The sequence below is a fragment of the Hemicordylus capensis genome, chromosome 1 (assembly GCF_027244095.1).
Source record: "Hemicordylus capensis ecotype Gifberg chromosome 1, rHemCap1.1.pri, whole genome shotgun sequence".
Taxonomy (NCBI): Eukaryota; Metazoa; Chordata; class Lepidosauria; order Squamata; family Cordylidae; genus Hemicordylus; species Hemicordylus capensis.
In genome coordinates, this window is record NC_069657.1 from 182139037 (window position 1) to 182163865 (window position 24829).

General features: G+C 42.5%; 1 protein-coding gene across 3 annotated transcripts in view; it reads right to left on the reverse strand.

Annotated features, from left to right (window-relative positions):
- Window positions 1-223: 223 nt before the first annotated feature.
- The window catches only part of ARL5A (ADP ribosylation factor like GTPase 5A), a 38355-nt gene continuing 13749 nt past the window's right edge, over window positions 224-24829 (reverse strand). The window contains exons 3-6 of one of the 3 annotated variants that reach the window (XM_053274364.1): window positions 23395-23542; window positions 20940-21023; window positions 19094-19289; window positions 224-3762 (exon numbers count right to left, since the gene is read on the reverse strand). In XM_053274364.1, the coding sequence (XP_053130339.1) occupies window positions 19134-19289; window positions 20940-21023; window positions 23395-23542 (388 nt within the window). In that variant the 3' untranslated portion in view covers window positions 224-3762; window positions 19094-19133. The remainder of the gene's footprint in view (window positions 3763-19093; window positions 19290-20939; window positions 21024-23394; window positions 23543-24829) is intronic. The other 2 variants (XM_053274353.1, XM_053274372.1) reach the window with 2 other exon arrangements.

Here is a 24829-nt window from a genome sequence, read left to right on the forward strand (position 1 = left end):
CAAAAACAAATGGGAGTCAAAATCATTTGCTGATCTACCACAAATAATCAACCCAGAGATGTATCAGGAGATCCCAAACTACTCCTGCCTGCCCCTGCTCTACAATGCACAGTGCATAGCTGCTAGGCTACACTTCACTAGGTGGATCGTAGGTTGTGCTGACCAGCTTTACAGAGCAAGATGACAGTAAGATGAATGTAAGAAGAACACATGAGTCTTGAAATCTCTTTGTAATAATTTGTTTATTTACAAATGTACAAGTTGTGCAGGTTTTAGATAGGCACAGAAGCAAGCATGCAGGCAGGCTTAGTCAAAAAAAGCATTAAACTAATATCATCACACACACAAGAATTCCCCCAAAACCCCAGTTCTCCACTAGCCAAACAATCTTTTCAGCTCTTCATGGATGTCCAGACCAATTTTATGCCCCTACTATTCTGCAGGTAAACACACCAGAATACATTCCAAGGTGGCTTTAGACAAAGAGCACTCAAGTTGTTCATTAAGCAACTAGATAGTTCATCATCAGTCACATGCCCTGCAAAGCATCATGACATCTCTTCAGTCTGCATAATGCAGCACCATGGCTAGCACTATGTAAGGTTTACCCTTTATCTTAGCACACACACATGCAATGGTGTATGCTTTTTCTTAGAAGTAGAAAATGTTCATGTGCAAAGCAGCCCTTAGTCCATTGGTATTGATGCTATGGATAATTTTACCTGTAGAGAAAGAGCTACAGTGACATTCAACATCCTTATCTACATCTACATTTCAGAGGAATGGCAAAAAGTCAAATTAATGTGCATATATAGGTTTTCTGTAAAAAGCTGGCTTTGGACAAAAATGAGAGAGGGCTTCTGGTTCAAATACCACACTGAAAGAATGGATTGGTAGCTTCATACCTTTATCCCAATATAAGAGTGACAAAGTGAAGGCTCTATGTTAAGCTTTCGCCTAATCCCTCCTAGGGTGTCTGACTAGGAGGTGGAGTAGTTGCCCATTGCTGCCTCCTTCCAGTCTGAAATACATCAAACTGTGAGAAGCCCTCATTATTTTGTTGTCATCAATGTTGAATTGTGTAAGAAGAACACATGACGCTTTTTGCTTTGCCAATATTGTGGTTATGGAAACATGTAGTACTTTATATGTGAATTTAAACTGGTAACACAAGATTATTCCAATTGTCTATTCATTTGTAGTTAAGTATTGTGGTAGCTTATTTTGTAGGCTAAAAAACCAAGATTTGAGAGTATAAAAATACACTTGTTTTGTTTGATTACATCAGTAGGAGAAGAGAGAGTTGGGGGTGAGCAATCTTGATGGGATCCAACTAGTCTCATGGGGCTTTACATTTGATTTTTCCTTGAACAGCAGCATCCCATGTAATACGGCAAAACATTGAAATGTGAGAAGAATCTAAAAAACAGTTTGTGATATGGCAGGGGGAGATTAACTGTTCCAAGGAAACAAGTCAAAACTTTCACTAAACGAACATATGCCTGTTGCATGAGACCGCTCATGCTCTTCGGATTGCCGTCTCTATATCAATTGTTCCTTGCCCCCTCAAACAGTGTACATTAAATTACAGTGATAAATCACCATTGCTGATACTCTGCATGCATTTGGTAAGAATGTACACCTTTTAAGATATACTAGGGGACAGAGTAGAAAGCATCCAGTTTTGTTGATATCAGATTCCAAGAATGAAAACAGCTGTTGAATGTATTGTAATTTAAAGATATTTTGACCCAAATTAGGTGATGGTTGGTTGTATCCTAAGAACTCTTTCCATTCACACAAAATAGGGTTTTGCTTTGGTTGATCCCTCTCCTTCCATTTGCAGCCTGTGCTCCCCACCCCCTCAAATCAGTCAAGGGTATATTTGGGAGGAACACAGAGGGATGAAGAGTAAAGGGGAATCAACAAAAATCACTCCCTGCAATTTGGACAAATGGTACATCCACTAATTGAAAACATTCATAGGATATAACCCAATGTTAACTAAGGTTTTACTACTTAACAAATTGCAAAATGTCTCTCTTTTAAACTTACAAAGCTAAAAGGGGACTTTCCAGTTTATCAAGTTCTAGTTTCTAAATAACCTGAAAATCCAAGAAGGATGCCAGCACAGTGTTCAAAACACAACCATTCCATTTCATAAGCATCACAGCCCTTTAACAAAAGCAATATTCTTCTACCCTATGGCACCTCTTCAGCTTACTGCCCCTCCACCCTGCAACTGGTGCATTAAGTTTACAGAGGAAAATAGTTATTCACATCATTTAAAACCCTGGAAGTTTTGTCAGAGTGGCAGAATAAACTTAATTGTAATTCATAAGTACCATGCATCTCACATAAAATTTAGACTTTTGTTTAAAAGCAGCCCACATGAATCCACATAGTAAACCACCTGAAAACATTCAGGAAAGTTTAAAAAGCAGTTTGTTATATCTGGATGGCTATAGTCATTTCTATTATAGCCTATATCTCCTATAAGAAGGAACATTGACAATTTGGGATTATCGCAAATATACATCCTTACTTACCCTAAAGAGTGCTCAATGGAAACCCCCACCCTCATTCTGTAAAATTTCTTATTAGACTACTTACTTGGAATAAAGGGGGGAAATGTTTCTTTCCTTTATTAACATACATACCACCATAAATGTTTACAACTGGAATATTATGTCAGTGTAAACCCAAGGAAAGAAGATGTTTTTAAAGTGTATTGCACACATTTCAAACATTTTTCTTGGCCAATGGAATCAGAATGTCAACCTCTACAAGTTTATAAGGTTTTTACCAACAGTTTGCAAGTTTACCTATTTGATACAAGTAGATGCTCATATTAAGTCAAGTATAAAACCTAATCAGTAATACACCATGTTTTGTTTCTTTTTATGTTTTTAGCTGCAAAATGTATATAATACAAGAAAACAGAAATACTCCTCTAGAATTTTACCATCAACGTTAGCCATAAAAATAGCATGGAGAATATGACAACATACAAATGATGTGTCAGCAATATCCCTTTTAGTATTTTCCACAGCCCAATTCAAATACAGATTAAAGTACTTTAGATTTAAAAGAAAATTATTTTTGCAGCATTCAACAGGACTCAAATGGCTCGAATCCAGGTACTGCAATTTAATCTATTTGTGACAGTGTCAAGAACACTGACAGGGTCAGTGATATTTCCCATTTCTCTGTACAGATTTCAATCAACTTTATAACATGAGGTATAAATATACAAAATGTACAGTACACATACAGGAAAATATGTTTGCTTCTGTAACACATTTGAATAAGTTTCAATACTGGAAAGTCAATACCTGTGCCACTGATTTACTGATTGGTTGGAACAAAGTCAACATCTTCAAGTGAGTGAGTTAGACTGGAATAATAAAACAAAAATTAAAATTCCTCCTCCTCATTCTCATCACACACATCATTTATTGAACAATCTCAAGTGATTTTACATTAAAATTAAGGTCAGCCACAGGATTCCAACTCCACCTCAGAGGAAGCTGCTGGGAAGCCAACTTTGAACTTCTAATTGTTTCTTTCCACTGGAGGTGGCTTTAGTGTTTTAAATGGCAAAGAAGAATTATGTTCTGGTTTTATAAATACAAATAAGCCATTAATTTCACAGCTGTAGAGATCTAAAGATCCAGCACTTTTTCCATACAAATGTCTGTGCAGAGTAAAAATCATCTGATCTTAAGTCTTGATATCATCCATTCAAGTCCTTGGCACAATCTGAAAATAAAAAATTTGAATTGAGAAATTTTTTATCACCTGTGACAGATTTCTACCTCCGCTCATTAAAACATTACTTCAGTAGATGGCATTAGGCAAGTGTCCATTAGCCAACTTTACTCAACAACAATATGAGGATAATACCGCTAAATTACCGTACAAGGCTATTGTTAGGTTTACTACAACAATATTTTTGAATATTTATTCATTCAATAATCTGTAAAATGGATTTAACATCAGATATAGAAGAGTTTTTAGAAGCCAAAGGTGATAGATAGGCCTCTCTCACAAGATGGTTTTATTATTCCCAGCTAACACACAGCACAGCATACCATCCATGTTAGAGAAACTTATGTGAGTGTCTTCCATCCCAGCCAAGAGTCCATCTTTGCAGCAAGCAGTGGTGACAGGGGCTGTTGAGTACACACGAAGATCTGTGCAAATGCTGCTACACCATCACTATTATTCCTAGCAGCACCAATTACACACACCTTGGTGTGCCTGCAACAGCTCCCATCACTAGCTGCAAGAATGGGCTCTCTAATGGGGAAATGGGGGAATCGCATATGAAGAGCCCCCTTCCATGGGCGGCATGCTATGCTGTATGTTTGCCACTATAATTTAAAGATGTGAGACAGAACAACTGTGGCAGAAGTAACGAACATTTCATTGTAAAGTCAAATAATTTTGCTAGCCAGCTACTGTTCAACCACTTCTATGGCTGGAATCCAAACACTACTTTAGGCACACCCAGTAGAATGTTCTACCTTTTCCCCTTGAGAAATGAACATTTTTTTAAAGAGACTCCTTTTGAAAGAACAGGTTGCTTACCTGTAACTATTGATCTGGTAGTGAGCCATTGTAATCCATAAGAATGAGTACTTCGCCTGTGCAGGAACCTTGCAGCTGAGTTCTCTGGCTCCTCTCAGCGTCCAGACGCCAGCCCCATGTGCTCAGCATGGGAGTATAAAAGGTGGGGCTGGACACACTTCATCAGTTCCTGGACTGCCGTGAGATGATCATCCTTTTCATGAGCAGAAGAGAACAGTTGAGTTTTGAAGTCAAAATACAAGTGTGGAGGCTACTGCAGTGGGAATGGCTGCGAGGGTCTTGTGGGTTACAACGGATCACTACCAGATCAATGGTTACAGGTAAGCAACCTGTTTATCTGGACTGTGATCCATTGTAACCCATAAGAATGGGTGTTAGCCAGCTGCCTGAGGTGAAGGGTGCAGTAGCTATTGAAACACCCTTTTTAATACACTTCTCCCGAAGTTAGCCTCCGCTGCAGAGCGAAGGTCAATAGTATAATGGCTTCAAAAATGGCTGTTCTGTAGACCAGGTGGCCACTTTGCAAGTGTCAGAGGAAATTCCTGACAGGTGGGTCACTGAAGTAGCACAGGCCCTAGCGGAATGAGCCCGGATGTATTTCGGAAGGTGTGGTGGTGGGGGCCCTCGGCCTTCTGAAGTTTATAGGCCAACAATATCAGTTCTACTAGCCAATGAGAGAGGTGTTGCCTAGAAACAGTGACCCTTCCATTTCCCCTTGTAGGAAACAAACCAGCGTTTTGGAAGCCTGAAGGGCTCTGTACTGTCCAAATAGTATAAAGGAGACCTAACATCTGTGTGCATAGCCTTTTCTAGAGGCATAGAAGGAGCCCTGAAAAAGTTGGGTAGGACAATGTCCTGGTTTAAATAAAAATCTGACACAACTTTAGGGAGAAACCCATAGTCCATACGCATGATCACCTTATCTGGGAAAAATTTCATGACAGCAATATCTAAGTGCAGTTAGTTCACACTGTGTGCTGTGGTGATGGCTACTAGAAAGGCAGTTTTTAGAGTCACCATTTTTAGTGATGCTGAGCCCATTGGTTCTAAAGGCTCTAGAGTCAAGGCTGACAAGAGATATGTTCCATCGGGAAATAGGTCATCTTATAGGAGAATATAGGTTATTCGGGCCTTTTAAGAAATTCTTGCAGCTTGGATGAGTGAAGAGAGAGACTTTCCCCATCCCAGCCTGAATGTCAAGGATAAGGCAAGCCAGGTATACTTTGAGACATTTGCCAGGCTTGTAGATTTCAGTGAAGTTAAGTAGAAAAGGACCTGGCGGATAATAGCATTTTTTGGTCTAAATCCTTTTGTTAGTGGCATAAATCCTGAACCGTCTCCACTTGCTTGAATAGATAGGTTTGAATGTGGAAGGTTTGTGGAAGGTTTGAGTTTGTTTAGCAAGATCTTGTTCAGGAGCCGATTTTCCAGGCTGTCAGGCGCAGAGTGACCATGTTTGGATGAAGCACTAGACTGTGGTCCCGAGACAAGAGATTTGGTAGTTGAGAAAGCCAGCGCTATCTGCGGCGAGACAGTTTGAGTACCCACAGAAACCAAATTTGGCGTGACCACCATGGTGTTATCAGGATGCCCGACACAGGTTTCATCAATAGTCTGGCTACCACTGCCAATTAACGGTTGTGGAAGAAACATGTACAGGACCTCCCTCAGTCCAATCTATTTTTTTAAAAAAATTTATTTTACATTTATATCCCGCTCTTCCTCCAAGGAGCCCAGAGCAGTGTACTACATACTTGAGTTTCTTGTCACAACAACCCTGTGAAGTAGGTTAGGCTGAGAGAGAAGTGACTGGCCCAGAGTCGCCCAGCAAGTATCATGGCTGAATGGGGATTTGAACTCGGGACTCCCCGGTCCTAGTCCAGCACTCTAACTACTACACCATGCTGGCTCCAACTCTAGTTGAAAAAGTGTCACCCAGAGAGAGGGTCATGACCCGCTCTGGAGCAAAACCTTTCACATTTTGCATTTTGTGCTGTTGCAAAGAGGTTGACTGTGGGGTGGCTCCAAGACACAAACAGTGGTCGCAGGACTTGGTCGTGGATTTCCCATTTGTGTTGATCTTGTTGAGGTAAAGACTGGCTGATATCATCCACAAGCACACTGTCCGTCCCTTTTATGTGGATGACAATGGATGTATCTGTTGAAGGATACAGCAGTGCCATTTATGTAGGCAACAGTTGTAGTGTTGTCATGCTATAGTTGGACTACTTGGCCTTTCAGTAGGGGTAGGAAAGCCTTCATTCCCAAGAATACAGCTAGGAGCTCTAGGAATTTATATATAATTGTCTTTGCTGTGGGGGTCCAATGACCTCACACCGTGTGGGTGTTGCAGTGCGCTCCCCATTCGGTCAAGGAAGCACCTGTTGTGACCCAGATTTCTGGCACAGATAATAGGAAGGGTACCCCTGGTGTAATATGTACAGTAGCGTTGATTCATCCACCAAGTCAGTGATCGTAGGATCTGAAATGGCACCACGAGCAGACAGTTCTGTTCTGGCGGTCTACACTGGGCTGGAAGAAGGATAGAAACCACAACTGTAGTTTCAATTCTCGTGAATGGAACTGCTGACTTGCAAGACGCCATTAGCGCCAACAGTCTTTGAATGCGATGGGCCTGCTGCTTCAGCTGAGTTTGGAATTCCAGGACCAACTCCTTGATGGTTTTGTAGTGGCCCTTTGGCAGGTAAGCTCATTCCGTTACTGTGTCCAAAATTGCACCTATGTATGTTATGGACCTTTGAGGTTCCAGGTGCTATTTCTCCCAATTTATCCTGATGCCCAGATCCTATAGAAGAGATAGTACAGATAAAATTTGAGAATTTAACTCTGTTTTTGAAGTCAGAAGCCAGTCGTCCAAGTACAGGAAGACTGCTACCCCCATAGTCCTTAGGTGAGCCACTACAACAGCCATGAATTTTGTAAAAACTTGTGGTGTTGTTGACAGTCCAAATGGCAATACTATATATTTGTATACAGACTCTCCGACTGTGAAATGTAGGTACTTCTGGTTGTTTTCTCTGATGCCTATATGGAAGTATGTGTTTGAGATCCAGCGTTGCCAGCCACTGCTCCTGATATAGGAATGGAAGTATATCCTGTAAAGCTAACATTCTGAACTTCCGTGTGCGAACAAATTTGTTCAGGTGACGCAGGTCCATTTTTGGGTGGATTTCCCCCATCGCTCTTCGGGATTTGGAAGTACCTGGAGTAAAATCCATCACTTCTCCATGTCCACTGCACTGGGGCAATAGCCCCTTTCTCTAGGAGTTCGTCCTCCAGTGACAGAGTCACCCTTGTGAAGTGAATCTCCAAAAAGGTGGGCATTGCCTTGTATGCTATCACACAGCCCACCGAAATGATCTTGAAGACCCAGCTGTCCAATGTTATGTGGTGTCATGAGGGGGCATGGCATGCCAGATGGATGGAATTGATAGCAATAGCACTTACATTTATATACCGCTCTATAGCTGGAAGCTACTTGACACAAGATGGTGTTGCTGGCGCAGTGGACTGGCTGATCCCTCAAAGATGCTGCTTTTGTGAGTCAGCATGCTTCTTTTGGCCCTGGTTATTCTTGTTCCTTTGTTGGAATGGGTGCTTGTTGTAGCATGGAGAATTCCTGAAATCCCTGTGATCCTGCTGACAATTCTAGTCTTTGCTTTTGGTAGGGCTTGTACCTTGATTGTGCGAATGTCGAAATGGACAGGGCAATGAAGGTTTTTGCTGTATATTTTTATGTTCTCATCTTTTCCACTGTGTGGTCTGTCTCTTCACTAAATAGACCCTTCCCGCCAAAGGACAGACTTTCAATCCTTTCCTTCATGTTGGTTTGAAGGGAGGAAGATCATAGCCACACATGCCTAAGTAAGGAATCCACCACTGTTATAGCTCTGGATTCGTTTTCTGCTAGGTGTTTGGCCATGCTGAGTTGGTGTCTTGTAATGGAAGCTGACTTTGCTAATATGTCTGTAAATTTCTGGGCAAATTCCTCAGAGGAGAGACTATCCATTTCCCAGTCAAGAGTTTCCCAGAGGAAGTGGCTGTGTTTCACCATACAGGTGGAGTAGGGCGATTTTTATTAAGGGACATGCCATGGTGTAGACTCTCCTCCCCATTAATTCTAATTTTCTCCCTTCCTTATCCACAGGGGTGGTATGCCATCTGGTGGACTTGGAGGATATGGCGCAGTTGATGACAAGGGAGTTCGGAAGGGGATGTTTTAATAGGTATGTATTATCCTCTTCCTGGACCTGATATAATCTCTCTAGACATTAGGACATGGGAATGGATGTACTGATGACTTCCCAGGCCAACTTTGCAGCTTTAGAAATGAGGGGTATGAGAGGCAGAGTCACAGGTTGAATGACTGTGATGATGCCATAGAGTTGTAGACTGGGTCGTTGACAGTCGCAGTCTGTGTCTTAAGATCAAGACGCAAGGGATCCGCCATGGCCTTTATCTGGGCATGATATGTCTTCAGTTCTTCGTTAGGTGATACATGTATAGAGGGTGGTACATCCTGTGGAGAATCTTCTGGTTCAATGGTCTCTGGTTCGAAATCGGAAAAACCATGGTACTCCTCTGGTGGAGACAGAGGAGGGGAGGCAGAATCCGTGTTTACAGTCGCTTCTGCTGTCTTATGCTTTGAACCTATCTTGAGTTTGAGAGGTAGTTGAAGTTTTGGTACCACAGTGTCTGGGTTTCAATAGTGGACGATGGCTTTGGGGCTTTAGGTGATTCAGTCAAAGTCTAAGTGGTTGAGGTCACTAAAATAGGCTTTTTCTGAGGTTGGACAAAAGGTGAGATATTGGAAAGAGATACAGCAGTAATAGTAAAGCACCTTTTGTTTCAGTATCGGGGCATCTCCAGCCCCTAGAGTGAGGACTTGCAATTGGCCGGGAGAACTGGTGGCCAAAGCAAAAGTAGTGGGTATCCTTCCTTTTTGAGCTTTCCAAAGCTCATAGTCCTGGTAATCATAAGGACGGCCAGGCGAGGAGGTGCCCATAGACTTTCCAGATAAAGACCTAATTGGTGCAGGAGAGTGGTGAGAGAAACCACACTGGTGCCATGACGAAACTGATGGGGCAGTTCCTAGTAAGTAGGTTGCTGAGAGAGTCTTCGGGGGCATAAGGAGAGCACTTCGGGGGCACTTGGCGAATCCACCAGGGATCTGATTGGCGTAACCGCAAGAATGATTGATGCCAGGCAGGATAATGCTTGTTTTATCCCCACAGGAGTTGAGAGTCTGGGCACTGGAGGTCTCTGTATCGACACACTCAGCATCGAAGACCTTAAAGTTGGAGCAGACTTCATTATCAGGGGAGTCACCTGGAGTGCAGTCGGAGACTGGGTCGACTTCAAGAAGCCATCTCAATGCTTGTGCTTCTTGGGTGCTGTAGGTGCTCTGTCCTCCGGGTGCAATGCATGTCTCTTGCGATCCTGTCTCGGAGGAGAGCCATGCAGAGGATTTGAAGCCATGCAGAGGATGGAGTTGAGGTTTTAGAACGTTTTAGTTGGACAGACCCCGACTCAGAGTATCCCAATGTTGATGCCTTTGGTGTCGAAGCAGTTTCTGCTTTTGGTGTCGATGGATTCAGGGCATTGCCATAGTGTATCATGCAACCAGAGGGCCTGGTTTCGTCTTGTTTGCTTTGAAAAAGACATGCATATCTTGCATGCCAAAGTATTATTGTTGCTCCCCAAAGCATATTAGACAAGAATTGTGCCTGTCTTGGGAAAGCAACTTAGTTCCACATTCTCCACAACGTTTAAAAGACTTTTTTCTATTTTCAAAGCCATGTCCATTCCACATCTTAGCCCACAAATCTGAGATCGTGCCAAAACAGTTCGTTTTCCAAAGAATAGTCAAAACCAGTTTGATAATCACAATTCACACAGAAAATCCAATGGGTAGTCGAAAAACAGTCCAGGTCAGAAGAAGTAATATATACTTACAAAAACAAAAACAAAAAAACACTCACAAGGAGCCAGAGCAACCAGAGGTGTGATTGCTACGGCAGTCGAACAAGAACTGACAAAGTGCGTCCAGTCCCATCTTTTACATTCCCACGATGACCACATGGGGGTGGAATCTGGACGCCGAGAGGAGCTAAAGCACTCGGTGGTGAGGTCCCTGTGCAGGCCCCATTCTTATGGGTTACAATGGAATACGATCCACATTTCTCAGTTTTTGAAGTAGTTTGGTCATAAATACCAACTTCAAGAGCAACAAGAGCAATACTGCTTCTAAGAAATATCTACTAAAAATTGGTTTTATATGCATATAAACACATTTGTAGTGGACATTGTCTATCTGAAATATTATTTATCTGAAAATGTATAAATGCTTTCCAATCATCAAGATTCTTAAAGCAGAAGATAATCTAAAGAAAAACTGTTTTGCTCACCTGTAACTTTTGATCTTTTGGTGACCCGGTATCATTCACAACGTGGGCTTTGCAACTACACAGTAGTCCCCAAAAGATTCAAAGCTCCTGATAGCTTTGCCCTTCATGCACAGAGAAACTTGGTATCTTTGTCAGCAGAGCGCTTTCCAACTTGTTTTCTGAATGGCTGCAGTGCAGAACAACTTCATGAAACAAGACAAGCAAGTACAGCAGGAACATCTGAAAAGCAGGGAGGCTGGGTGGGTGTTGTGAATGATACTGAATCACCAAAAGATCAAGAGTTACAGGTGAGCAACCGGTTTCTTAATGGTGATCTGGTATCCTTCACAATGTGGGCGATTAGTGAGTTCTCCCCAAAAGAAGGAAGGTTTGAGGATGAGATGTTGCAGAATTTTCTTTGGTACAGCCTGCCCCAAACCCGCCTCAGGGTGGATATCTAAAGCATAGTATTTTACAAAGGGCATGTTAGAAGACCATGTAATGGTTTTGCTTATCTCAGAAAGCCAATGCCTAACAAATGAGCATTGTCAGGAGGTGCCCATAGCCCTAGTTGAATGGGCTTTGATATTGCTAGGAGGTTTAACACCTTGTTGGTCATAACAGGTGGAGGGGAGTTGAACCATTCATTCAGGAAACCTTTGTCGAAACACAGGCTGGCCCTTGTGGGCACCTTCAAAAGTAATGAAGAGTCTGGACCTTCTAAACTCTTCAATCCTGTTCAAGCAGAAGAGGCGCCTCTCTGCACGTCCAGGGAATGCAAAGAATGTTCCAGGGCGGGTTCATGAAAGAGGTTGGAAAGAAAACCCTTGGTTAAGGTGAAACTCTGAAACCACTTTTGGTAGGAAGGTGGGATTAGTGAACATAACGTAATTGGGAGGAAACACAGTAAACAGAATGTCAACTCTAAGAGCAGTGAGTTCACTAACCCTCTTAGCAGTAGTGAATGCAATCAGGAAAGCTGACTTGAAAGTGGGCAGCTTCACAGGGCCGGAGCATAACGGTTCAGGGCTCAACCAGCTTCTTAACTGGGGCAAAAAGGTTGTTGGGCCCTTTTAGAAGCCTTTTGCAGTCTGGGGTGGGGAAAAGGGGTTGTAAAAGGGAAGGAACAGGGCCTGTTTCTTATAATGGTGGCACCAGAATGAAAATTTTGAAGACTGCAGCAGCATCTCTACTGGTGTCCCATTCAAGGAGCCTATCTAATATTTTCTCTGCTCCAAGAATTAAATTCCCCCACCAGAGGCAAGGAGTACAAATGTAGGATATAACACAAAAAGCTTAGTCCATTGATTCCCACCCATATAAGAACATAAGAACAGCCCTGCTGGATCAGGCCCACGGCCCATCTAGTCCAGCATCCTGTTTCACACAGTGGCCCACCAGATGCCGCTGGAAGCCACATACAGGAGATGAGGGCGTGCCCTCTCTCCTGCCATTACTCCCCTGCAACTGGTACTCAGAGGCACCCCGCCCTTGAGGCTGGAGGTGGCCCACAGCCCTCTGACTAGTAGTAGCCATTGATAGACCTCTCCTCCATGAAGTCATCCAAACCCCTCTTAAAGCCATCCAGGTTGTTGGCTGTCACCACATCCTGTGGCAGAGAGTTCCACAAGTGGATCACACGTTGTGTGAAAAAGTACTTCCGTTTGTTGGTCCTAGACCTCCTGGCAATCAATTTCATGGAGTGACCCCTGGTTCTAGTGTTGTATGAGAGGGAAAAGAATATCTCTCTCTCCACTTTCTCCATGCCATGCATGATTTTATAGACCTCTATCGTGTCTCCCCGCAGACGTCTTTTTTCTAAACTAAAAAGCCCCAGGTGTTGTAGTCTTGCCTTATAAGAAAGGTGCTCTAGGCCCCTGATCATCTTGGTTGCCCTCTTCTGTACCTTCTCCAGTTCAACAATGTCCTTTTTAAGATGTGGTGACCAGAACTGTACGCAGTACTCCAAGTGTGGTCGCACCATAGTTTTGTATAAGGGCATTATAATGTTAGCCGTTTTATTTTCAATCCCCTTTCTAATGATCCCTAGCATGGAATTGGCCTTTTTCACCGGTGCCACACATTGAGTCAACACTTTCAACGAGCTGTCAACCACAACCCCAAGATCCCTCTCCTGGTCCGTCACCGACAGCTCGGATCCCATCAGCGTATACTTGAAGTTGGGGTTTTTGTCCCAATGTGCATCACTTTACACTTGCTAACACTGAACCACATTTGCCATTTTGTCACCCACTCCCCCAGTTTGGAGAGATCCTTTTGGAGCTGCTCACAATCCGCTTTGGATTTCACTACCTGGAAGAGTTTGGTATCATCTGCAAATTTGGCCACATTGCTGCTTACCCTTGCTTCTAGATCATTTATGAATAAATTAAAAAGCACCGGTCCCAGTACAGATCCCTGGGGGACCCCACTTCTTACTTCCCTCCATTGTGAAAACTCTCCATTTATACCTACCCTCTGTTTCCTTTCTTTCAACCAGTTAGCAATCCACACATGTACTTGTCCCCTTATCCCATGACCGCTAAGTTTCCTCAGGAGTCTTTGATGAGGAATTTTGTTGAAAGCTTTTTGGAAGTCCAGGTAGACTATGTCAACTGGATCACCTTGATCCACACACTTGTTGACACTCTCAAAGAAGTCCAAAAGGTTGGTGAGGCAAGATTTACCTTTGCAGAAGCCATGCTGGCTCACTCCCAGAAGGGCCTGTTCTTCTAGGTGCTTTACAATTTTATCCTTGAGGATGCTTTCCATCAATTTGCCCAGAACGGACGTTAGGCTAACCGGCCTGTAATTTCCCGGATCGCCCCTGGATCCCTTTTTGAAAATCAGTGTTACATTTGCTACTCTCCAGTCCTCTGGTACAGAGCCCGATTTCAGGGATAAGTTAAATTTGAGTTCTTTGAGGACTCTTGGATGGATGCCATCCGGCCCTGGTGATTTGTTAGCTTTCAGTTTTTCCAGACAGTTTAGAACATCATCCCTTGTCACTTCTATATGACTCAGCTCTCTGGCCTCCATCCCTAAAAAGCCTGGTTCAGGAACAGGTATATGCTCAGTATCCTCTGCCGTGAAGACAGACGCAAAGAACTCATTCAGTTTCTCTGCAACCTCCATATCCTCCTTAATAATCCCTTTCACTCCCTCATTGTCTAATGGCCCAACCACATCCCTGGCAGGTTTCCTGCTTCTGGTGTACTTAAAGAAGTTTTTGTTATTCCCCTTGATACTTTCGGCTAAATGTTCCTCAAACTCTCTTTTTGCCTCCCTTATTGTCACCTTGCATTTCTTTTGTCAGAGTTTGTGTTCCTTTCTGTTCTCTTTGTTTGGACAGGCCTTCCAATTTCGGAAGGAAGTCTTCTTCCCTTTTATGGCTTCTTTGACAGTACCTGTTAGCCATGCTGGCATCCTCCTGGACTTAGTGGTACCTTTCCTCCTTTTGGGTATACAAGCTGACTGGGCTTCTAGTATTGTGGTTTTGAGTAAACTCCATGCATTCTGGAGCGAAGTGACTCTCCTGATTTCCCCCCTCAGCTTTCTTTTCACCATACTCCTCATTTTGGAGAAGTTTCCTCTTCTGAAATTCAAAATGTCTGTGTTTGACATCCTTGGTGATTCTCTCCCCACATGTATGCTGAATTATACCCAGGGATAACAGTCTCACTGTTCCACCATGTTTCTGTTATGCCCACTATGTCTATTTCTGCGTTCGCAACCAAGCACTCCAGCTCACCCATCTTGGCTCGGAGGCTTCTGGCATTGGCATACAAGCACCTATACACTGAATCTCTCCCCTGATGTATGCTATTCTTTTGACTCTTTGACCTGCTGGCACAGGCTCCCGTCTGCTCTTTATGCGGTTCTGCTCTGTCCCCTTCTGTTTTATTTGAATCCTTTGCAGCCTCACACTTTAAAGGATGGCTTTTGCCAAACGGGATACCAGCTCCCATCGGCTGTTCTCCAGGTGTCATTTTAAAAGCTGTTCTGCAACCTTTTTGATTTTAAGCGCCAGCAGTCTGGTTCCATCTTGGTTCAAGTGCAGCCCGTCCCTTTTGTACAGGCCTTGCTTGCCCCAAAATGTGTCCCAGTGCCTAACAAATCTAAACCCCTCCTCCCGGCACCAACATCTCATCCACGCATTGAAACCCCTCAGCTCTGCCTGTCTCACTGTACTTGCGCATGGAACAGGTAGCATTTCTGAGAATGCTACCTTGGGAGTCCTGGACTTCAAAATGCTACCTACCTATCAGCCTAAATTTGGCTTCCAGGACCTCCCGACTGCATTTCCCCACATCACTGGTGCCGACGTGCACCACGACAGCTGTCTCCTCCCCAGCACTGCCTAGGAGCCTGTCTAGATGCTGCGTAATGTCCGCAACCTTCGCACCAGGCAGGCAAGTCACCATGCGGTCAACACGCGGGTCACAAACCCATCTCTCTATCCCCCTAATGATCAAATCACCCACTACAAGGAGGCCCCCACCCCCCAGAGGAGTATCCCCTGTGCGAGAGGATATGGGCTCATCATCCACGGAAGGGGTCCCTTCTAAAGGAGCATTTCCCTCTTCCTCAGACCGATGTCCTCCTCGCCCAAGACCTTCATTCTCCCTTACATATAGTGTAAACAAGATTTGGCTAAGTGATGTTCTGAGAGACTATCTAATTTCCTAAAGTACCTCAACAATGCTAGATGGATTCTGACACTGACTGAAGGTTGCCCTTGAGGTTGATATATGTGAGAGAGGTTGTGTTTTCCAGTAGGACTTTGACTGTTTGCCACCCAGAACTGGTAGCAAAGACTTGAAAGGCAACAGAATGACCAAGAATTCTAGGAAGTTCATATGGAGGAGTAATTGATCGTGGTTCCAGAGGCCCTGTGCATGAAGCCCCATGTACTGAGCACCCCATCCCTATACAGAGGCATTAATGGTCACAGTCATTGTGGGAATAGGAGATTGAAACTGAATGCCCATTGTTAAGTTCTCTGGAAGGGTCCAGAGTAGAGAGTCCAAAACTGTTTGTGGTAACAAAAGCTGCAGCCATCTTGAACACAAGGCTGTCCACATTTGGCCTGAATTTTGAGAGGATCCACAATAGGAGGTGTTGCACATGTATCCTGGCATAAAGAATAGTCATAGTGCAAAACGCCATCAGGCCCTAGAGGCATTGGGTGGATTGAGCCTCCTGGGTGGGACTGGACCTGAAGGATTGGATCATATGTACAATGGAGAGCCATCTCTCTTCCAGTAGAAAGGCTCACTTTGCAATTGTGTCCAAGATGACGCCTATGTAAGTCAGATGTCTAGGGGAGGAGGGAGGATTTTCCCCCAATTTACCTGCACCCCTAGATTCTCTCAAAGAGTGAGCACTGCTTGGATGTGATTGGAGAGCAGCATTTTGTCTGGAGAAGGTGGTCAGCCAGATGTCCAGGTAGGCAAAGATCAAGATGCCTTCTGTCCCAAGGTGGGCAATGATGGTGCTCACGCATTTTGTGAAAATGTGTTGGGATGTAGAGAGTCCGAAGGGGAGGACCATATACTGGTAAACTTGGTCCCCTACGTTGAACTGTAAATATCTGTGTTATGGCTGAATACCTATATGAGAATGGCAAGCCACTCTTCCTCAGCTAGGAGAGAAAGGAGTTGTTGCAGAGTGTCTATCTGAAATATTTTGGTGTGAATGAAATTGTTGGAGGCGGCAAAGATCCAGTATAGGTTGGAGACCTCTGTCTTTTTTTGGTACTTGGAAAGAAGGATCTGCACCTGCAGGAGATAGTTGACCCAGAGAAGTGGTGCTCAGTTTTTTCTTTTAGTTTCCAAAAGTCGGAATTCTTCATAGTCATAACTGAAAGATGAAGACATGTAGAGGATCTTTGAATTTCTCTAACCTTCAAATGAATCCTGGGTCCAGGTGAGCTCCAGTAGTCCAGTTTTCTCCCGTATGGAGAGTAGGCAGGAAGTGAAAAGTTGAGTCTTTCTTGCCACAACAGATTTTGCAGGGAAGTAGGGATGCAATACTGAGTTGCTCCAGCCAGGGAAGCAGCAATTGTTTTAGGAATCTGCAAAGCTTGCAAGCTGGAGTCATTATCAGCGTCAAGGCCATATAGGAAAAAACCCCTAAATGTTGATCCTGACAGTAAGATGACTGGGGATCCCAAAATAGACTCAATGCCCCAAAGAAGAGAAAAAACTCTCCTTCAACACCAACGTTGTCAATGGGAAATGAGAGCTGAATATGGGAAATGAAGGAACTGAGGGCTGAGCAGGTGGGTTCCTTGGCGACATGCGATCAGCGGAGAGCAATGGAGATATTGTCAATGATTATGTCGGGACTGCAATAGAAGTTGATGGTATCAGAAGTGGGGCTAACGATGTCGTGATCAGGACTGGTATCAATGTCGAGACCTGAGGATGGAAGATTAGACGACTGCTCGATCTCTGAAGATGATGATGAATGGAAGTGGACAACATGAATAACTGACAGGGATGGCGTTCTAGTGTTGATTGGTATTGATATCAGCGAAGTAGACGGGCAGGTGTCTAAGGTTATGAATGGCTTGATGAGGTCGATGCTGATGGAAGCACTGGTGGATGGACCAATAGTGACACAGATGGCCGATGGACTTTCATGGCTGGAAGAGTAGAGCTTACTGGGGTGCTCAAACCTGCGGCTACCAATGTCGACATCAAAGATGAAGACGAGGTCTTTTGATGTTTTATCCTCCCTCCCTGTGTTTCTGCTTCTTATGATGCCTGCAGTGACCATATTTCGAAACATCTTTTTTTAAGGTGGCTTGAATGGCAACGCCCAGGTTGGCTTTTGAAGTTGACCCCAACTTTGACAGCATCGATGTCAATGGTGCCAACGACAGAGAAGATTATGGCATTCGAGTTGGAGGGCGTAGGGCTTGCTCATAAAGGGCTGTTCTCAGATGCAATTCTCTGCTCTTCTGAGTTTGTTTGGAAAACGATTTTTAAAAATTGCAGGTGTGTTGTGGTTTTTCCCCAAGCAAAGCAGGCAGAGGTCATGCCTATCTGAAGAGGGAAGGGTCCCGTAGCAGGAGGAACAGCATTTAAAAGTCTTTTTTGAGGCCATAGAGATAAGCCAGAACATAAGGCAAAGAATAATAAGAAAAAAATAGTCCAAGGTCAGAAAGGATAATAAGCAAACCATAAATTGTGTGTCTTTCAGGAACCAAGAATTAGGAGCAAATCCCAAGACAAGTGTTCTAAACAGTGGTCAAGAAGGAACTGAGCTAGAAAGAGCTCTGCTGCCAAAGATAACGAGCCTGCTCTACGTTCAAAGGGTGGGGCTTCAGAGCATTGTAAGGAGACTGGAATCCTTCCGCGTGAGGACTACTGTGTGGGCGAAAAGCCCACGTTGTTAAGGATACAATCTAACAATACAATACCGGATCACCATTAAGATCCTAAACATATACAAAACTGTCTGAGAACCAACTACTAGTATCATTTTAGCATCAGAAATTCATTTAAGACATCTCTATCTGCCAACAGAATTTGCTTCCATCTTTTATAGATAAGTGGGAAAAGTGCACTTTGTAATCAAAATACCTGTTCTCCCCACATCATAATCTTACACACATTTGTCACTGCTGAATTTTAACAAGTTACAGAAGTTTCTTTGCTTCCTTGATCAACTATAACAAACAGAGGCATGGCCTATATTTAACATTATGGCTTTTGTACCTTTTAACACAAAGATGGGCGGGGGGAGGGTTATGGGCATAGCTTCTCTTACCCTTGTGACTGACAAGATGCACCTGCCAGAATTATCTTATTTACATAAAGATAAAACGTATTATGTTGAAAGGCAAACTCTCTCTTTTTAAAATATTATCCATCATTTCACCCCCACAGTGCCCTTACTACACCCTGAGTTCAAAATGCCACTTACTGCTTACACGAACATATATAAAGTTCCCAATTTTCATGTTCAGTATTAAGATGAAAATACACTAATTACTTTTGTAAACAGGAAGCTTCACTAGTTAATTGGAGTAGTCACACTGGTATCAATGGAAACAAATGAGCCCACAGATTAGTCACAGGTACCTCATCTGTTCAGAAGAAGTATCAACCAACCAAAGCCTTCTTACCCCTCGCCAGTAAGAGCACAGCATGCCTGGATGTGCCACTGGTGATCTTTAACTGAAGTTAGCTTCAGAAACTGAGAAATTTCTGCTACTGTCATGCAGTCTTTAACATCTTGTTTGTTAGCAAAGATGAGCAAGCCTGCTTTCTTCAAGTCCTAAAGAAGAAAAAATACAGAGAATGCCTCACAGTTTGTTTCATACTGGAAAAATAAGATTTGACTATTTATTTTATATACCAGCCTTCCAAAGGTGGCTCAGGGCGGTTTATGTTAAAATCAAACACAATTAAAATAAAACAAAAAGTTAAAAACAAATTACAATTACAATTAAAACTAGATAACATTAAATAAGTATCATTAGAAGCCAGGCTAAAAAGATGGGTCTTTAAGGCTCTTCTGAAGGCCTCCAATGAAGACAATCCTCTTACATCCATGGGGAGCACTTTCCACAACCTAGGAGTGACAACAGAGAAGGCCCTGTCTCAGGTTGCCACCAGATGAACCGGTGGCACCTGAAGATAGACCCGTCCTGATGATCTCAATGAGAGGTGGGCGGTTAGTAGTTTCAATTTTTAAATAAGGCTCAATGGGTAAAAACAATTTCCTTCTCCAGAAGGTGGAAGGAAGAACAGGTCAAAAAGGAGAAGCAGCCCAGACATGCAAGGACAGAATCAAGAACCTAAAGTACAAAAAAAGCTAAGGTTGGCAATGGATTTAAGAACAAAAAGGACTTTTTATAAATGTTCAAAGAGAGAAATAGGAGTAATGCTCAGTAAAAATGGTGAAATATTAAAAGGTGACAAAGAGAAGATGGAACTGTTCAACTCTTATTTTCCATCAGTCTTCTCCCAAAAAGGGAACTGCAAACAATCTCAAAACAGCATCATGAATGGTGAAGGGTTCAGGACTGCAGATCGACGTAGATAAGGAGCTGGTCAGGCAACACTTATCTACCTAAAGGAGATCAAAGCCAGATGAACTGCATCCGCATCCTAAGATTCTAGAAGAATGTGCTGATGTATTCTCAGAACCTGTGTAATCTCTGACAAATCCTGGAGACTGGTGTGGTGGCACAAATGGGAGATGAGTGAATGCTGTCCCAATCGTCAAAAACAGGGGAAAAAGAGCACCCTGGAAACTACGGACAGGTTAATCTGACTTTGACATCAAGAAACATACTAGAACAAATTATAAAAGCAGTCAGTCTGTAAGCAACTTGATAACAATGCAATGATTAGTACTAATCAACAGCCTCAGAGGGTTTCATTTGGGGGTGCCACAGGATTTTGTCTTGGGTCTGGAATTGGAGGGGATTCTTTTCAAAACTGCAAAAGACACAAAACTGGACACGACAGGCTATCACCTCAGAAGACTGGAATTAAATTTAAATGCCCTTGATACTTTCAGCCCAGCTTTCCGATCTAACCAAATGAAACACAGGGACTGCAAAGAAGCTACCCTAGCACCATTCCTGCTCAATGACAATGCCAAGTTTTACTGAAGATAACTGAGGCTAACTGTTGAGGCTAACTCTGAAAACTACATTTAAAAAACCTCTAAAATTCTTCCAATTTCATACAAACAGCAATAGAGGGATTATAATAGGCACACATGAAAAAAAAATCTTGGATACTCTTATTTTTAAAAAAATCAGAGGACTCAGAAAGAAAGCCTCACAATCTAAATATTACCAGAATGGAACCATACATAGGAACCAGAAGAACCATTTTTATACAGGCAGGAACTATTTTGTCAAAGCCTTATTTATTCCCTAAGCATTTCCAAAAGTGACCATCAAGTACTTACCTCATGTGCTAACATTTTATAAAGTTCTTCTTTTGTTACAGAAATCCGCTCTCTGTCTGTGCTATCCACAACAACTATCACAAACTAAAAGAACAAAAAAAGTGTTAGTAACTGAAGCACGTCTTCATGTCCTGAATAATGATCGAAAGACAGACTTTTACTCAAAAAGCTTGATTATGTTCATTCAACACAATTAAAATTTTTATATTACTGCAGCAAAAACAGTAGTTTTACAATACTAGATAAATCAAGCATTGAAGAAGACTTCAAGGATTTAAGTGATTAACAGACTTGATTGACTATAGTCCTCAAAGTTGTAGTTTTGAGTTGCTTTGCCTCACACTAGATGGCTGCCACTAGTTCCCCAATCTATAATAGGTACTTGAAGCTCAAAATAAGCAGATAGCTTAGCTGCTCAAACACAAGAAACTTATTGTTGGCCACATCATACCCTTATGTGATCTGAACCTTACCAATCTGAAGATCCTCTACAGTCTAGATGCAATTATATATTTTTACATTAGCCTAATGCAGGAATGAAACCTTTATAAAGCCATAAAACCAGGCTTTAGCGTATTTTAATAAATAGATCTGCTAACAACCTAAAGCCAGAAGAAGTTAGGAAATAAAAATGAGTCTTGGTTGGACAGCTTCGGACTGCAGGTGTGGACTATGATGACTGCATGGTCTTGTATACAGAAGCAAGTTTTAGCCTAGTCTTCTAGCTTTCTATGTGTGTGGAATATTTTGTTTTGAACAGCATTCAGTGCCACTTGCAGTATGAGTTCTCACTGAGGTGGTTTACACAGAGCCCAAGAGACTTCTTAAAGCCCACTTCTTCAGCACAACCAAAGTAAATTTTACCTGCACCCTCTCTCATCCCCAATCCTTGTCATACAAATATAATAATAAATATAAGCACTTTGGGCAAGGGTTGCATCATGTGAATGTTGTCTACTGTGGTGCTCAACAGAATGAAGAATTTCATCTCAAGAAGAATTATTTCAGAATGAAATATGAATTAAATTCATATTTAAATGAATACCCTCACAAGGCAGAAGAGGACAGGTACTATAACTGTACAAAATTTGATAAGTTCCACCCATCACCACTGGCTGCAGAGGAGTTTCTGGCAGCCAAAAAAGGGAACCACACACACCAACTGGATGCAGGAACAGTAGAAGCAATGGAATGATCTTTGCCCATCCAACTTGCATCAGCATTGCTCCATCACTCCAACTGCAAAGTCTTTGTGAATAAGAGCAGACTAAAAGCCCAAACCTTCACAAAAAGCAGGACTGGATTTTGAGGAAAGGTTACTGTGGACAAAAATTGCAAACACACTAAACTCTCTGAGAATGAGCCCCCTCACCCCACACACACACCCCTCACTGAGGACAAGCAGCCTTGAAGGGTCTACTGACCAAGACTACTTGTCTTGTTTTCATCTATTTTTCATCTATTGTTTAATTCTGATTGTCCCCAAAAGTTGTGTTTCTGTAAGTGATTAGCTAGTGCTGAGTAACAGTTGTGCCAGATAAAACAATGAAGCAGCTCCTGTCTCAAGCTACCTCTTTTTGGTTGGCCAGGCCTAGATTTGTGTCCACAAGAGGGCACCATGCACAATCCATTACAGAAACCCTACATCATCATTTACCCACATGCTGACTTTTTAGTTTTAATTATATACACCAAGAAGTGACCACTGGGAAATCCAAGAAAGCTTCAACAGGGTAGAGCCTATGAGTGGTATAGGACACATGCATGATCTACCACAGGGCATACCAAATGTCTTTATCTGCCCTGAACCTATACACATTATGAGTAGGCCCTATCTGTACAATCACTCCCTAGATTTTTCACACATATAAGCCACACACACCACATGGACACATAGCATGCCTTGAGGTAGTACAGGTCGATACCATTCTGCTCTCCCATTATGCACAGGCTCTACCCATTTGGAAAACAGGAATGGTGCAGAAGTGATTTATTCAGGAAAATGAGTCCCAATGCATTTTGAAGTATTGCCTCTTCTTCAGAATACAAAGCTTCTCAAACTACTGCCCAGCTTTGCATTTTGAAGATTTTTGGACTATTCATGTTTTTCCTTCTGTTCTCATTGCTGCGGTGCTTCCCCTCCTGTTTGTTTCTATTTAGCCACTTGGAACCCCATCTGAACTACTTCAAAAAAATACAAACTGGTTTTGTCAGAATGCTTAGGTAATAAGCTGATTCTTCAAGTAGGCACTTTAGTTCCAATTACTTTAGTGTAACAGATGTAAAAGTGGTCTTCCTCTGTCCCTTCACCCACTGAAATCAACAGAAGAAACCCTAACATCAGCAGGATCATACCTTAAATGTTCATAAGGGATTATATATAGATACGCAAAGAATACACACTGATAAATGATATTATTATCAACAACAATATAAAAAGAAGTTAAGCTCTTACTTCAGTGTTTGTGTAGTATGTATTCCATGAAGATCGAAGTGATTCTTGGCCTCCAATATCCCACATCAGAAAACGTGTATTATTAACTACAATCTCCTCTACATTACTTCCTATAGTTGGGGAGGTATGCACCACTTCATTCATAGAACTGCAAAAAGAGAGACATAAGAATGTTGCATCTTCTCCCTTCCTCCCTGTACCTTGCACTTGGCAGATAACTGTTTGGAAGCTTATAAACTAATCCCTTTACAGAAACTGAAGCCATATAAATTCGTGCCACAAGTGTTGCTTCCAAAATTCCAGCAGGGAATCTTCAATAAAGTTAAACATAACATATTGCCTATAACTATACCCCTGCTAGGAGTAACAGTCCTATGAAGGAGATAGCACTTCCTTAGGGTGTATCTTATTTGCTTCCTGTATTTTCACCCTACTTTTCATCAAGCATTTCAGTGACAAAACAATATATGTACATCCATTTTTTAAAAAATACCAGTAAAGCTACTATGATAAAACAGTTCCTTGATAAACAGGTCAGCTTAAAATCCAATCAAGTTTCAAAATTAAAAGGTTGCAGAAATTGAAAGAAGTAGTTCATTTCTGCTTAAAACCAAGTAGAGGAGGCAACCTGAGTCCTTTGGGGGGGGAAATTCCATAGGTCCACTACCACAGCTGCCAGCCATACATCTGTCAGCACTGGACCACAGAATAGGGCAGGCAGGCTCATACAGAAGCAGGTGGTCCTTAAGGTAACCAGTCCCAAGATCTTTAGGGCTTTCAAAGATAAGCCAGCCCTCTGAATTGTGCCTAGAAGCATATTAATTGTTACATGCCTAAATTTGACATGCAAATCCAGCACACATGGTTTAAATTTACTTCTGCACTACAACCCAAGTTGTACTCAGTCAAGGCCTATGCTTGCAATTGCTTTGAGAACAGGGTACAACCTATATATCTCCCAACACTGGCACAGCATTCCACCAGCATTTGTTCAAACTGTCATTACTGTGAAATAGCTGTTGCAAAGTTGCAGTTGTGTCTAGATATATGCTGGGATGCATGTTAAGTCATCCATGTGATTGTAGTCCAGAGAGAGTAGTCCAGAAAGCATGGGGAACCAACAGCATGGGGGAACTTTGGACTGTGTGAACCACAGCCTGTAAGACTGACCTGTGCTGTATTATTATTATTCCCATATTATAGGCGAGATGTTGAAGCAGAGTAGCTTGCCTAAGATCACTAGTGGAACATTTCCCCAAGGCAGTTACTGTGCTCTCTCTAGGGTGCAAAGAATACTGTGTACTCTTTTCAGCCTGCTGAAAGACCAAAGAAGGGGGCTACTACAACTATACATTCATTCTTTCTTTCTTTCTTTCTTTCTTACACTCTCTCACACACAGAGTCAGACAGGTGTTATTGACTGGTTTGTTTTATC